Genomic DNA, 16,771 nt, shown 5'->3' with positions numbered 1-16,771 from the left:
TTTTTTTTTCTCCCTCTCCACCGTCGAGGTATTTCTCCAATTAATCGCTTGCTCGGTCGCTCAAGGAGCGAACAAGGACCGGGCTTGATTGAATGGAGAGAAGTTAAAGAGGCAATGCACGTGCGATTATCAAAGCACGGTGCATGCTAACGTTATTATACTCACGTGACTGTAGATAATAATTATTAGAGTCCGACCACGGTGCTTGCTATGCCCTTCTGGTATATATTTCAAGTAACAACACGCAGGAAGTCGGCTGAAACAGCATTTTTGTCCTATTTGTTCGCAACCTAGCGTCCAATTGAATTTCTGTGTAATTTAGAATCCGCTTGTGACGTTCGCGCTAAGGCAGGTTAAGAAGGAAAACACATCGGAGAGTATTTATCGCGCGATAAATCTCATGGTTCCTGGCCGTATCGATTTTATCGTTAGATAGTTGGACAAAAAATTTTTATGGCAAGCGGAGAATTAATTAAACGATAGCGAGAGATATTTACCGCCCTTTAATCTTATTTTGCCTAAAATATGCTTGACCATACCTATATAAAATGCTTTGTAAGTTCTATATGCATTCGGATCTGTTCCAAGCTTTCTTCTTTTTATTCTCTCGTTTCATTCTTCTGTCTTTACTCCTTTTATTCTAATCTTACAAAGAATCAATGGCAAGCTTCCAGTCTAGACAAACGAATAATTCTGCTCCGTTCACGCGTAATTTTCATCCAATAACGCAGCCACGATTCATCGCGTTCTTTCACCACGGTCGAATAGAGGGGAAAAAGAGATCGAGACAGATAGAGAAAAAAGGTGGAGGAGAAGGAGAGAGAGAGCAGGGGCAAAGAGGTCGCGAGTCGAACGGGAGAGGTTGGAAAACGGGCGCGGTGACCGCGCAACCGGCACCCCGGTCCTTTTGCTTTAATTGTTACGATTCAGAGACAGTTCGTGACCGGCCTGGAGAAAGAGCGACACGGCCGCGCACGGGTGCAAAAGCGGAATACGACGCGCCGCGCCGGCCCGAATAAAAATCATAAGCTCAGGTGAGGCCGTTGCCGGGGCAGCCGCGTGGAACGGAATTATAACCGTGGGCTAGAGAAACGTGCACGGTCCAGGCGCCCTTTTCTTTCAACCAAACCAACAACGATAAACCACGTGACGTTGCTTTTCGTTGCTTTATTAATTCTTCTGGCGCAACGGTGTATGAGCCCCGCGAGCTCTCGTTTCTTTTTGGATGGTCGAGAGAGCGGTGTTTTCGGACAGACTTTATATTCCATCCTTGCGCCCTGCTTTAAATATGCAACGTGCGCCGCCATAGAAAACACACACCCGTGTAACGCACACGAGGCATCCCGAATCGCCACAAGCGACACGCAGTACAAGCCGCGGGCAACATTGTTCGTCGACTAAAAAGGAATTGATTGCTTTTGATATTTTTCCTTTCTGCCTTTTTTTTCGATCCTGCTTTTCGTTGTTGCATTTTGTTTCGTCCTCCCACTCCACCTATTTTTCCCAGTTCACTTTTGCACCCGGCTGTTTTTTCCTGGCCAACCGTGTATCTGCGGCCAATTTCCGGACAACTTTTTCAGCGAAACTCGTTGCAGCGCGTTTTATATGAACTGCCACGGGTTTCCCCATCTGAATAACACACGAGTAAAACCAGCTCATCGGGATAGGAACACCTTGAAAATCTGCTTTCGATTAACTTTCTTGCTTGTCATCAATTTGATCCTGTTCTCGGTTCCGTCTTGCCACCGTTACGATCCGTGGTCGGGAAATTGTATTTGGAAATCACTTGGGTGTTTAGTTGCTCTTCCCGTTGTTCCAGTTTCTTCCATAAGTTTCACGATTACAATCCTAGTTACATGGTTTTAATTGATATTTTCTAATTGTTATTGGTTACGTCTTAGTTTACCCATGGATGACGAAATTGACGAAAAATGTGCAAAAATACATAGAATTGGAATCATTTTTCTCGGAAAAGAGCTCATTAGGACATTACCTTTCATCGAAACAGTTTTAAATCAAATGAGCGACTGAACGAATAATATTGCCGAATGCATTCGAATTTGCTCGGTGTATAACTCACGATGCTTTTCAAATCCCGAGCGAAATTGCCGTATTTCGACTTGGTAAAATTAAGCGTTCACAAGTGCGCCACTCACAAAGCCGACCTTTTCATATGTATTAGTGCGTACAAAAATGGTCATTTCAGTTTAAAACTACTATGGAGGATCTGCGCGGCGGTAAAAGTTCTGGCTGAAAGCAACGTTAAAAGCGCTATTAAAAACAGTGTAGGAATTTCTGACCAATTTAATGATTACAGATTGAGAGGAACCGTGATCCGATCGTAAAGTTCAAAGCCGTATGTATAAATTTTGTGCACATTTTATTTTCGTCGATCGTTATAAAAGGAAAACGGTACCTGCATGCACAGGGAGGAATAAAAAAAAGGACGAACCAATATTCAAAGCGACTTGTTTTATTTATTAAACCATTCCCATGTAATCGAGCTACCGAGCTAGGTTGTTTCTTTTCAACGATAAAGTTCGTTCTTTGCAAACGCATATTGTTGAAGTTATATTCATGAAAGTCATACGTTCAATTTATTGTTAGCAGTTCGCAACCAATTGCAATCGTTGAATTATACGAGTAAAAGCCTGTAGAAGAGTTCTTTAATATCATTAAACAGCCAGCAAAACTTCTTACAAACTAACACAGGCATAATAAAATTGATCGTCGATAAATTTCTATAAATAATTAGTATAATTATTGATTAGCGTATTTAGAAAAAGAATGGGACACAATGATAGAAGTTTAGTAACCGTTAAGATGTTTTTATACGTATCCTTTAAACTTCTACGTCTTAAGGACTAATTGACGTATTAACTTAAAACCCAAAGCATCTTAACGTGAGAACAAAAGCATTATAAAAAGCGAGATCTTTACTATTTGCAGGCTAGACTATTATTGATTTTTAATTGGACTATCATATTAATTTATTTATTATTGTATTTATTATACATAGTCGTCTGTTAGGACGGACTTCCAGAAATACATTTTTCTCTTATTTCCTATGTTTACCTCTCACCCTCCAAGCCTTCTTCGTTCATCCTTCTCTCTCTACGCTTTCATTCGCCCCCTATACATATAACACTTATCATTTTCCTTTAATCCTCCTAATATCATGTTTAATTTGTATCAAAGGCATTTATTATTCAGTGATTGTACCACATTGCTTGATTAACTGAACATCTTTTGGATTATATATATTGATTTGTGCAAAATTGAACAATATATTCAATTCCATTAAATAATTTTTATTTATCACCCGTTTATGGAAGCTAACTACAGATATGTTCGATCTCATTTTAAAATATCGCCGGTCTGTAGTAGTTTTATAATGGAATTAAGAGCCTACGTTTCTGCTTTGCGATTCAAGCCGTTTTACGGAAAACTATTATATCGAGAAATTATGTGCTGAGAATGGCGCTGAATATTCGAATGGGAAATTATCGCCGTGCGTTTCGCCTTGCCCTTCTTTTAGTCGAATTTTTCTGGTTATTCCATTGCAGGCGAAGATAAAGCGATGTTTATGGTTGCGAAATTCTTTACCTCCTCTGTATTGCTTTGTGTCGAATTCTTTATCTTAAAAGAGGTTGTTATAATCCTTTGAACAGATTGAATTCACGCCAAAGTGAACTTACTGATCATTAACTCCAGATGAAAAGAAAATAATTTTCCCATGGAATACCTCTGTCTTACAATTACCCAAAAATAGAAATTTCTACTAACAGGAAAAAATCGCAATTAAAAGAAATAAAATAAAATTTATAAAAATATCATTTACCATTTCCTTGATCTATCGAACGCAATAATTAGAACGGAATAAAAAAATAATAGAATAATTGGATAAGAAGAAGGAATTCCGCATTATGTTTTAATAGCTGCCTTCGTGTCACGGTTGATACAGGAAACCAGTGTCGTTCTCGCATCGATTAAATTTGACGTTTCTGGCAGGTAACACTTAATTTGACACAGGTCAGATAGACATCTGAAATCCGTGCACTTAATGTATGTCGATGGGGATCAAGCTTATAGGCCAGGGTGCTGTTAGGTGTCACGATGCATCGTGTCCAGTTAAGCCTTCTAGTCACAAAGCGATGTCTTGAGGGACGAATGTCCCTAATTAACCTGACACCCTTCGGCGTATGTGTGCATACCCTAACGCAGCCAGTCGTTACACCGTTATACCTATAGCCAATTCAATTTGTAATTAATCTTCCGGGTTCGAGGTAGAGAAAATTCACAAGAGGGCCATTTACTTAATTGAACGTCGTTAATACGCGATAGAGATCTTAGATGCACACTTGCTCTGATGTCGTTTCATGTTTCGTACTCTGATTTATCTCCTCCTTTTCCACTTACCCTTTTAAAAGGGTCCCATCTCGAAGAACTAGTATCATTCGAGATACTCATATCTCGCTAAAAACATAACATATATGCGTAACTTTGATGTCTCTTTATGGATAGGTATTTAATAAGAATAATGCGACGTATGATTTTATTTCATTCATTTTATTACGGTTCTATTAACAAATCCATGTTCATTCGTAAATTATATAACATAACGATTTTCTATTATGTAGCGGAACAAAAATAGCTGTTAAGTTTAACTAGAAAATAGTTGAAACGTATTTGCAGAAATTAAGTTTGCATACGTCTAATAAAATTCCTTAAAATTCTAGTAGTATTCAGATCCTAGCGTTCCGGTAAAATTAGTTTTCTTTCTCATTCCAGAGGACGTATATGTAAATTAGTATACATAGGTGCGAACGTGGCATTTAAAGAAATTGTGAAAATTGTGTTTTAATCTGCCCATAAATTTCTTATGACCATCATATGGGTTTCTATATCTATTTCCATTATCTTTACATCGTGGATAATCAACTCGATTTTATTCTCGTCGTATCGATTCGTTTTTATTAGTGGAGATTTTTAAGTCCATTATGACAATAATTATGAATTATATAATTAAATTACTGACGATATCGTACACCGTAAAGAGCGAAATTGCGGACAATAAGCTTGTGATATAAATCTCTGTGTTGCACGAGTACGAAATAGAGGTTAATCGTAGCTGTGAAACGATACCCGGAGGAATGAATATTCCTGATTAACTCGATATCCTTTCTTGCGTATACACCAGGGTATTACACCTACATTATATCCAATTTGTAGTAAAATTGCAGGTCATACATGAAACGTTGTTAACAAAATTCCCCGTCATATTTAATTACCACGTTTAACGTTATCGATGATCCTTACGATTTTCCCGTAAATTAATATCTCATCTTACGTCCTTTTTAACCAAGCTATCCTTTATTTCAACATTAACCACCCCTTAACAAAATGAGACGTTTAAAAAAATATTGATACAACTGACAAAAATCTTTGACTTAAGAGAACTGTGGTTGCCTGTACCACGAAAATGAACCTGTACCACTTTTTCACAAAATCTGTCGAATAAAATATTTTCAGAGCGGTTTGTGCTTTAAAAGATTAAAGAGGCGATGAATTTTTGCCAACAGAACCGCAAATCTAGAAGCATTCATTGAAAGGACACAGGCGAAAATTACGAAATTGGTTAGAGATTAACACCGTTACGAAACGTGAAATTCGCAGGGCACAGTCAGGGCAGTACTAATTCGTGAAAAGTTGGTTAAGCTTTTCCATCCTCTTTCTCGGGGGTTGCGATACGTAATTAGAAAGGACGAACTCTCGCCTGGTCCACGCCTCTTTCGCCTCCACCCGCAACACCGGGGATTGTCTTGCAGTAATTTGCATTGGTTTAACAGCCAGTTTCAAACTACTTGGTGTTACGTTGCACGCCTATCGTCTAATTTGTAGCGACCAGCGTACATACATACAAGCCGCCTAACAAAAAGCTCGTCGTTCTTCGACGACAACTCGGTTTCTTTGTCGCGCCGAGCCTTTAGACGTGGAATTTCAACCCTTTGACAGGATGCGCATTCACGATACTAATTATCGTACAGTTGTGCAATTTTTGTTAATTAACAATTCTGTGAACTATATAATGCCGTAGAATTGCAAATATGTTACTAATTTTTGCGTTTGATGCAAGTTTTATTTTATTAGATATTTCGTCGCTCTAGTTCCTAAATGTTCTATCTCCACTAATTTGTAAACTCAGAAAACTGAGTTTAAAGTTCATGAAGTTTAATGTTGTTGTGTGTAGTTAGGACTTAAAGAAATGAATATTTGTTACTTTCTAAGTAGAAACATGAATTTGTATTTTTCATAACAATGAAACATATGTTATTGGTTAATTAAATTTTTTTGAAAAATGGAGTTAGAACAGTTAAGAACTAGGACGACGATTTGTAGAAAGTAATATTTAAGGATGAATAAACTACAGTTGAATTACAATCATGCAATATTATGTAAATATATGTGAATACTTAAGATCGGTTTGGTAATACAGTATCGTTTATAGCGTGTGCTTAAATAAAAGGAAAAATGTCAATGATTGACCTTTCTGCAGTTACCCATTGCAGTTTCAGAAATAATAGCGTATTTTTAGATACGAGTGAGATGTGAGAGGAAGGAGGCTCGTCAGAAATGTCATAATATATTTAGTGTGTATAAAACATTCATTAGGTATATGTCTAGAATTGTTATGAATTATTTTATTAGGATTAAGAATAATCAAAGAGATAGAAATCCTTTCTAGCTTTCTAATGGATCATCTTTGCTTTCATTGGTGTAAAGAAAATATATATTTTGTTTAGTTTATTTGAAAGCGTAATTTTAACAATATTATCCGAATGATATATACCAGAAGAGACGAAAATTTCCTGAGTAAAACACAATAATATGATGAAATGGTGAATGGAATTTACAATTTATACGATACTCGTAACTTATCCTTTGATCTAGAAGAAGGCTAAGGGATAAAAATCCTTTCGCAGGCGACACGTAATTTGATTTTCGTTGACGTCGAACAAAGAAAATCTCCGCTCTTGAAGAAATAAATTTCAATTCCGTGTAAAGTTGGTATTCAAACATAGTACATATTACGTTCTAATAACATTTAACACATAACTTTATTAATTGTTTGATTCTTTATCCTTCTCCTTTTCGCTTCTTTTGTAGTTTTTCTAAAATTCTAACAAAAATTCTGCAAGATCGGCCCGCACACGTGGACAGATAATCCAAGGATTTGCTAGCAATCCTACTCAAGTAATCAAATAAGAAATCTCGATTCTGAAAACGAGATATAAAAAGGAGGGAAAGAGTAGCTGCGAGATTCCACGATAATTCCTTCCATCGTTTCGCGGTGAAACTTCCTGAGCACTCTTTAATTGCTCGTAGAAATCCGAGGCAGGCCCAAAACTATCATACGCTGGTGAAAAGTTTCCTCGTGAAAGGAAATGAGATGGGAAAAGAGAGCATACATAATGCTCGCGGCAATTTCCCCTGATTCTTTGCCCAGCACGTGGAATCTTAGCAAATTCCCGAAAATTCTATTCTATTCTTTTTTTACTAATTAGCATATATATGCGGAAATGCATATTTAATGTACCACTAACGTTACGATAAATACTCATGAAACTGTGATAATTTGAACATTATGCAAGATGAACTGCCGCCGTGATAAGAATGTTTTTTTATAAAATAACACATGAAGAGGAAAAGAAATTTTTCCTTTTATCGTGCATGATTTATTCGAATGTTTATTTCTACATATTAGAATGTATAAACAGGAAACATGCTATAGGTTTACTGATATCGATTGAGTAATTTTATTAGATCCACTGTCACGTGAATGTCAGGTAGCGAAATCAAATCTTTATGAGGACTTCGAAAGATAATCCTTCTCACTAACCAAAGGTTTCTCATTCGATATTTAGAACTGACGTATGTAGGTTACGATTGGAATAAGGATCAATGGTATAACGTCATCGTACTTCTATCTTCTTAACTCGATCAGACAGAGATCTTTTTAAATGGATCATGTATTATTGCGACAAAATAACATTCTATTTATATTAGGTATATATATGTAAAAGTGTACTCGTAAGTACAAACATTCTCTTCAAATAGTCTTTGTTATCGTGCCGTAGTTATAGCGAATGTCCTTTTTGATGATAATATACGATTTACTTGCAGACAAACAGAACAATGAAATTTCCGTAACTCCGAGCAACTTGTTCATCTTTGTTATGCAAATTCTGTTGCTTCTGAAAGGTTGTAGCATTAAAAAAAATGGTGCTAAAAGAGCAGCTTTAATACACGTAACTAATACGCCCCTTGCAGTGCACCTTAAACTCTCGTGAAGTAAAAATTATGACCATCTTTTACAGTGGAGAGGAAAACAAAGGACCATGAATATAAATAGGTGTTTCGACGTAATGAACATAAGAAATTCAAGGAAGTATAATTTTGAATCATACACATTATTTTTCAGCCAACGTTTGAGATATAAGATCAAGGTTCTGTCCTTTTAATTCCTTTCTTATTTTTGTTTTATTTTTAATAGAGACTCATAAGACTGGAAAAAACAAAAAATAGGGTATACAAGTGAAAAAAGGAAACATTAAAATGAACTGGACTGACAGAAGTTACGAATGGCCCTGTTACCGGATAGAATTATGACATCGGTTATGAGAAACGCAATAATTGCGGGAAAACGCCGGTGAAAGCTCCGACAGAAATATTATTTATAGGCATGGGGGTGCGTTCTGGACCACGAACCGTCCAAGTGGTAATATTTGTGATAGTAAAATATATAGACGGCAGGTTTTGTCGCATACACATTGTAGCAGTTTCTCTACTGTCATGGTACGGGAAGAAAGCAAAATAAAACAAAAAGATTGTGTCCCTGGGACAACGATAAAGCGATCTAGTTGACGCAGTTGCACGAAAAGAGGATTATAAATAATGAAATTTTCGTATGTTTTAGTTCATCGACTTTAGATTTGTATTAACGAATTCGTTTTTAATGAACATTTAATCTATTAAATTAAACTTAAACGTGTGCCTCGAAACTTTCAATTTAAATAAAATTATTATACATATGAATCTTCCACGAAATTTTTTACTTTCGCTATCTGAAAAAATATTTTTCATTGATGATACATAGTTATTATATTTTTAGATGTCAGAAAGAAGTGTTTTAATATTATCTTGACGACGTAAAATCCTTTGCGACAAAATGTTTTAAATATTGTTTTTAGAAGCAAAAATTCCAATTTCTTTATAATCACAAAGCGGAGAAAGAAAAGTAAAAGGTCCTAGGACTCCATATAATTTTTAAAATTCTACTTTCTATTTGTAAAACATTTTATTTGGTAATTTGAGTAAAATGTGAGTATGGACTGGAATCGATTCTTTGTTCAACCCGAGCCTGGACACGTATGTGTAGAGATTGAACAACGTGAACGGAACTTGAATTTGTCGGATAAATACTAACCCAAACCCTCTAATACCGGATTTCATTAAAATTCATTCAGCCGAGCAAGCTGTCACACGTGCAGGTTAAGCGTCGCGGGTGGAACACTAATAGGCTTATAATATTACGATAAAGGATACCTGAAAATTGATATGAAATTGAAAAAACCTGTTAAAAATACGAAATTACGAATATTTTATAAAATAACTTACGCTCTTATAACTCACGTTATATTTGTCCTAGAATTTAATTTAATTTTGTTTAAGGATAAGCGTAAAGATAAATTTAAACGTGGAGATAATTAAATTTCCATCATATCTCATATAAAGTATAATTAAATAGCTTAGTTTATAAATCGTTTAATCTTTCTATGTGAAAATAATTATGTTAAAAAAGAATCGACGTGAAACAATGAATGATCTTTTCTCTTTTTCAATTTCATCGGAATATAATAGGAAAGTTTTTTAAAAGAATTTACATTCAACTACGAGTCCTTTTACCACGTTCGATATATTCCAGTCTTAAATGGTCATAAAGCGTCCATTAAGGCACCTTTTAACAAACCTTTTTAATCTTTGCTAGCTGGCGGCGGAACTTGCTCAAATTGCTCGAAATAAAGTTGACAGGGGTGGCTTGCGTTCTATTTCAGAAATTCTGACAATGACTCATTGTTGGCGGCGATATAACTCGAAACGTCGCAGCCAGGTTCCTGCTGATCCTGAAAGTATATGGCTAGGGAAAAAATAGGAGGGACGGAAACCCCTTGCTTACACGGCTTCGTAATGTTTCGTGTGATTCGTCGAGAGGAAATAATCGCCACTGCTATCCACGGATTTACCCTCCATTTATCTTTTTTTAATGTGAATTCCTTCCTCGTACTATCGATTAGTGCATCAATCAATTAGTATACGTCCACATTAGTAAACTCGTCGATAACGATATCGCTATGTGAAAAAAATTTTGATAATTTAACTGTTTAGTAAGATCTTTTTTATAAAACGAAGCCTTATTTCTATACAACGACCTGTTTTTACGCTATTTCAAAAGTTTCAAAGCTTGTCTATTATTCACAAGTTTATCTTGGGTATGATGTACAAGTTAAGTCGAGTGGACTCGATTCAAATTAACTTTTTATCTTATCTAGCTCGTTAACTTCTTGTCTTATTTCAAACGATGATACCGTATCCTACATTTTTAGAAAGCTTCTGCAATTCTATTTCACAACGTCGCGGAAATGTCACAAAGAAACTAAATGCGCACCTCAAAGTGCAGGAAACGAGAGTAACAAAAAGAGTGAAAAGCCCCGGAGAAGGGAAAACGACGTTCCCCGGTGATTTGTGGAAAACAAATAATTGTCAGGGATGCCAATCACAGACCTCGTTGGTCGAATCTCCTTGGCCGCACGAGGAGCTTGCTGTCTAAGGGTTACTTCTTGATGAAAATCTGTCGATTTATTCCATCGCCCCTTGTCCCACGGCTGTCTCGCGCTGGGCTTATATTTAAACGAATAGAGGTTTATCTCGAAGCTTCGGTTTTTTTTCCTCATCCGCCATGGGAAAAGATTCCTGATCCCAGTAAAAGGACGATGCCCGGGTAAGATTTAAATTGAATCGTTCGTTCTCTGTTAAATTAAACGCGATTCCGAAAGGTACACGACTTGTTGGAAATTAGATCGAAAATATAACGTGCAACTTTCCGGTTGATTTTTACCTCATCCTCCGCGGTAAAATGATGAACTCTGGTAAATGTAATCGAGAAAGATTCTTTTGAAATTCTTATATCTTGGAACGTGCGTCAAGATCGTGAAAGATGTACTTAATCGAATTACTTAGCCGTAATAACCTTATCTAAATTTTAACAGATTGCGGCTTGTATCTAACGTTTCGTTGAAAAGTAGACATCGTTCTCGTCTCTCTTATCGAGGCATATCACGGCTTGCGTCGACGCCGAAAATTCGATTCGTTAGTTAAAAGTACTCGTGGACAACCTTTAAGCGGCAGAGGAAGTACCGAGTAAAGTTCCGTCACGGATGTGTTTATTACCGGTTATATTACCGCGCTACCAGCCGAAGGATTTAGAGAAGACGGCGCGTAATCATCGAACTTCCGAAACTAAGGGACGATCGTTACTCCTCTCCGTAGGGATGCGACGCGCAACGAAACAGTAGCGGCCTGTTGTTCCATCCTCTTCCGCCTCCGCCTCTCCTTATCAGTCGTCGCAGACATTAGGAAGGAGAAAGGAAGAAATAAGGGGCCACTTCAAAAGGCGGTCGCGACTCGACAAAGGACGACTTTTGCGGTCGCCAATAATTGGACGGTGGCTTGAAAAAAAATTAAAATAGTCGAGACGACAGGAAGTGCCGGTGTAGATGATACTGCCTCCCTGTTGCACGCCCGCCCTTAACGTAGCCCTTCCGCTCCGCCGTTCACTCCTCTACGTCCTTCTCGTCTATCTCTCTCATTCTCTCCCTCCTTCTCTCCCTCTCTCTCTCTCTACGCCTCTCTTTCGCGCCAGTTTCGCGCTTATTATCCGAAAGTTTCAAAGTGAAACAGAGTGAAACTCTGTCGGCGTGGAGAACTTTTAACAACGCCACGAAGGCACGAATTCGTGGATGTCTCTTGTGTCACGCTATTGCCAAGGGGGATGGAACACGATGGAGGAGGAAAAAGGGAACTGGGCACGGATCTACAGAAGATTTTAACGGAGAAAGGAACGTATGTCAGGGAAGAAAATGACGCGAGGAGAACGAAAAATAATGACCGGTAAAACGTATGAAAATGGGAACAGAGAAATCAGGGGGATGATTTAATATGGCGGACAGTTTGAGTAATAAGGGGGATCGAGTAAACGGATGGTCGGTCTCGGTACGAAATTTAAGGAACTGTCTGTCAGGTTTCGCAATCTTCTATCGTCACTGGTTGCACGGAAATTACTGTTAGTTTCATGATTACGTATGGCTTTTTGGAATGTCGCATGGAAATTGTTATTCATTGCACGATATAAATATTGAAAGAACGGTATTTGATGTAATATTTATCGTAAAAGTATTTTACAGTTTCCTAGCTCGATATTGTTTTATAAATTAAAAGAGTGGGAAATAAATTCAATACGTGATATTTTATACGAAACAGTAGGCCACGCTTTAGGCAGTTGTACACGGACCGATGAAATAGAAATTTATAGCGGCACAAAGGAACGGGAAAAGAGAATCGTGGAAATCTGCAAACTCTTGTACATGAAGTTAAATAAATGAAAAGAGCAAAAGGCTGTGGAAAGGAAAGGAATGAAAACTATACGCTGGCAACTTCGCGGCAAACAAAGAACAACGACAAAAGCGGGTAGCAAACAAAAGAATGCCGGAGTTAATAATAACGTCATTAGTTAAGCGGAAAGTTTTTTAATCAGCATTTCAAACCAAGATAACGGGAAGAACATACTTCCGAAGTGCGTGACAATGAAAACAATTCTCGCCAATTAAATTATCTTATTGTTCTAACTAAACGTTATCAAAAGATTCTCTAGTCTTCAAAAACGAATTCCGTTCTGGTACGACGACAAAACGGAATAAAATGGCGAGACGTAAACAAGCAGATGGGACGAAGACGCGTTAAGCAGGAAAGAAGGAGCCCTGCAACCGTTTCTCAAGAAACAAAAAAAAAAGGAAAACGAACTAAGGGAACGAGAAAAAGGAAGGTGAAACTAGAAAAAAAAGATAGGAAAGAATCAGAAGGAGAGAAGAGACTAGACAAGGTTGAAAAAGACTAAAGAAGGAGGGAGAAAAGAAGAGGAAGTTTTATTTCAACGAAGGTTTCGCGAGGCGAAAGCAGCAAGGACAGACAGAGGAAATACATAGCCGGATAAATACGACGGCGAGGGGTTGCGATTCCTCTTTTCTGCTCCTCTTGTTTCCACCCTGACTTTCTTCCTTCCTTTCTTTCTTTTTCTCTTTCTCCCTTTCTCCCTCTCTTTTTCTTTCCCTCCTTCCCTCTCACCCTACCTCTTTCCACTTGGCTCAAAGCGGCGAAAACTCTCCGTACAAGCACTGTTCTCCGTTTCTGAAGTGGCTTGTCGCACGGCGACAATGTCGCATCGATTTTATCAAAAGTCTAAACACATCCGATTAAATTCAGTTAGGTGGACGTGCAGACGGACGCGTTTTGAATCGTTATCGAAGGTGTCGGTAGTTGTGTATGTGTTTATCGGAGTGTATATAGTCAACGGTTGTGAGCAACCTGGAAGTAGATGGAATTTCGGCAAATTAGCGTCTCGAAGACAAGTTCGCTCGGCGTTTTATTAGAAATTCGACGCGAGCCGTTCGCTCGAGCCTTTTAATCGAAACGACACCGGCGTCCAAGAGAGGGAAACCCAGGCAACTCGCGTGCAAACACGTTCCGCCGTGCTGTTGCGTCTAAATGAGTTGATTAAATGTACAATTTGTACGTTCTTCTGGAAACCCGTTCTCAAACCTTTCGTGCACGGTGCTCCTCGTAAAAATGAAAGGACGCACGATTTAGATGAGCTATAAACCGTTGTAATTGAATATTTCTGACCTTGGCTCGTGATATTGCAGCAGGGACAAAATTATTTTTAGACAAATGAAACTCATTTCTAACTTGTCTTTTATTTAAAATTTGTATATAAATATCACTATATTTGAAATATATTAAGTGTACATTTCAAGGTATGGCTCTCTTCGTGTCCTTTGTACTACTTAATATATCATCTCTGAAATCTTCCGAGTTTCTATTTTCTCTATCCCTTTTACAATATTTTCGCGCCCCAAATCACCAGCAAAAGTTTCTAAATCTTTGACTTTTCCCCCCTTCTTCAATTTTTATTCCCTAATACCGTGGTGAAATCGTCGATTTCTGTTCGTTTCACCCGAATTCTCTTTTCATCAATCATATAAGATACCAAAGATTTTATTTATAAGAACATCGTTTAAACGTATCGTTTTTTATAACATGATTGAGAAACTACGCCGGCCTTACCATTTACTAAAATACGTGTACTGCAAATGTTATTCTATAAACCAACTCGTCCAAAACCGCCGCAAAACGAGTCGTCTGCCGACACCACCGGGGCCGCCGTTAAATATTCACGCAATGACGTTGCCTTCGAAACAATTATTCATCGTTCCTAGCAGCGGGATGTCTTGCGACACTCAACATCCAAGTTTATTTTCAGTTACTATGCGTCGACTGCTTTTCCACCCCGTTTGGCACCACCATTGAAAAGACCACGTCTGATGCCACCGGCTCGATCGCAACATCCCAAACAACAGAAACAGCAACCAGCTGCAAACACGGCCACCGTTCCGGATTTGAACCAATTGAAAGTCTACAGTAAGTATCACCGTCCTACATTCCGACATATAGACGAAACAGTAATCAAAGTTGGAAACGGAGAAAAAGAAAGGAAAAACAAGGAATGTTTTGGCTAGAAACAGGTTGGAGTTGGAGCATCTCGAGCATGTTATGGTTCGAGGAGTAATCGTTCGAAACCACGCGAAAGTACAGTTTGTTAATTCGTTCGTAAGTTGATCGTGCGTTTCCCGTATTAGGCAACAGCTTAGCGTGAGGGAAGCGTGTCGTCGACACTTGTCTCTGCGCAGTACATACTTTAATTACGCGGAAATTACGAGCAAGCTTGCGTGAAGATGATCGGTTAAATATAGTGAACGGAGAAAAATGGTAGAGTGCGGTGGGGAACGTTATTATTCGTCATGAAGCGAGATAGTGATGTTGGAAAATGAGCTTCCATTTACGTTTTTATTTAAAAAATTTTGAATTATCGGTCGTAAGCATGAAGAGAGGAAGTTTTCGTAGTTGTATAATTATATACACACAGCTAATGTTCCGCAAGTTATTTATCCCATAGGGATGAAAATTTCATTATATTCGCGTGCTCTTCCTTCCGATGAAAGTTATTTTAATAAATGTTAAACGGCTAGGATTTTAATCAGGTTTGTTCTGTGAATTTTATATAGTACCTGGTTATTCGTGATATTTAATGCTCTTTAATAAATAGTTCTTATTTCAACATAAAATATTGATACTACTTCCGCGTTTAAGTGCAGCTTACAATAACTCATATAAAAATTTAGTACAGCAACTATCTTATAAATTAAAAATATACCACTTCTGATTTTGACGCTTCTAACTCTCGGTCGTTAAGCTGTGTATGATGTGATATTTGAAAAATGTTACCATTCCATTATTCATTCCGTTATTCCGGGTAATAGGGCTTCTTCGAGAAAATTATATTCCAAATCTAATTCAAGTTTCAAACGTGCTTAGCGAGTTTTACTTTTACGCCAAACAGCAAAGGAAGAAAGGAATTGCATTCCATTATCTTTCTTAATGAAACGAACAGAGAAGATATATTTTCATATTTCCTTTCAAAAAGTTAAATTAATCCAACTTCAAAGTGATTGCGAACAATTATTCCAGAAACAAGGTTCGTCTGAATATACCATTCTCGCGGAATCGATATACAAAAAAAAAGGAAGGGGACGAATTAAAGTGCGATTAAACTAAAATGAAATCAAGGGAAATCAGTGTGTAATTTCTATGTTACAGGCAACCCGGATATCCTGATCTGTGGCAACTGTAGAGAGATGTTTACAGACCTAGGCGAGTTGCTCGAGCACAAGCGGAATTACTGCAAACTACGGTTCACATGTAAATGTCACACCTTCAATGGAACAGCCCCAAGTACGTACCTACTCGAAAGAAAAGTTTGCCCGGCGAACCTTCCGCTTCCTCTGTACTCTGTAGTGGGTGAACGAAAACGTTCGCGTCTGTTAGTGCGAGATCAAGTTGCGCTTTACCAAACGGGATTGTACGAATTCCACAGCTACGTTTCCGCCTTTAAGAAATTTTTCAATAAAGATCCAGCTTTCATCGAAATTCGAGGGCGCAGCCGGTTTCGAAATACTTATCCTCGTCTCGTTGCCACCTCTTTTCTCTCTGTTGTCCTTATCGCACTTCGAATGGCGCGGTTGTAAAAATGAAATTCGAACCAGGTCCTGAGAGCGGTTCCTCTTTCCTCGTGTCTCTTCGATTTTCTTCTCAAGAGCGGAATTGTACTTTGGCATTTTACCGAGGAAAACGCAGCTGCGTCGGTACAATGGTCCACGATTTGTTTAGGATGGAGGAATTGGAACGAGAAAGCCTAGGAAGTATTGTTGCTGTTCGTAAAATTTGCCTACGAACGCTGTTGCAAGTTGCTTCCCTCCATTTGACGTATCGTTGCTCTAGTTTTTAACTGTTCTATCTGCATTGGTTTGTAAACTGAAAAACA

General features: G+C 37.9%; 1 protein-coding gene across 7 annotated transcripts in view; it reads left to right on the top strand.

The window, feature by feature from the left end:
* The window catches only part of LOC117160816 (uncharacterized), a 246,742-nt gene that overhangs the window by 222,882 nt on the left and 7,089 nt on the right, over positions 1 to 16,771 (top strand). For all 7 annotated transcript variants that reach the window (XM_033341844.2, XM_076623190.1, XM_076623192.1 and 4 more), the window contains 2 exons: positions 14,654 to 14,811; positions 16,048 to 16,182. In XM_033341844.2, coding sequence (XP_033197735.1) covers positions 14,654 to 14,811; positions 16,048 to 16,182 — 293 coding nt within the window. The remainder of the gene's footprint in view (positions 1 to 14,653; positions 14,812 to 16,047; positions 16,183 to 16,771) is intronic.

Source organism: Bombus vancouverensis, chromosome 12 (genome assembly GCF_051014615.1).
Source record: "Bombus vancouverensis nearcticus chromosome 12, iyBomVanc1_principal, whole genome shotgun sequence".
Taxonomy (NCBI): Eukaryota; Metazoa; Arthropoda; class Insecta; order Hymenoptera; family Apidae; genus Bombus; species Bombus vancouverensis.
This window is presented reverse-complemented; position numbering and strand designations above follow the sequence as displayed.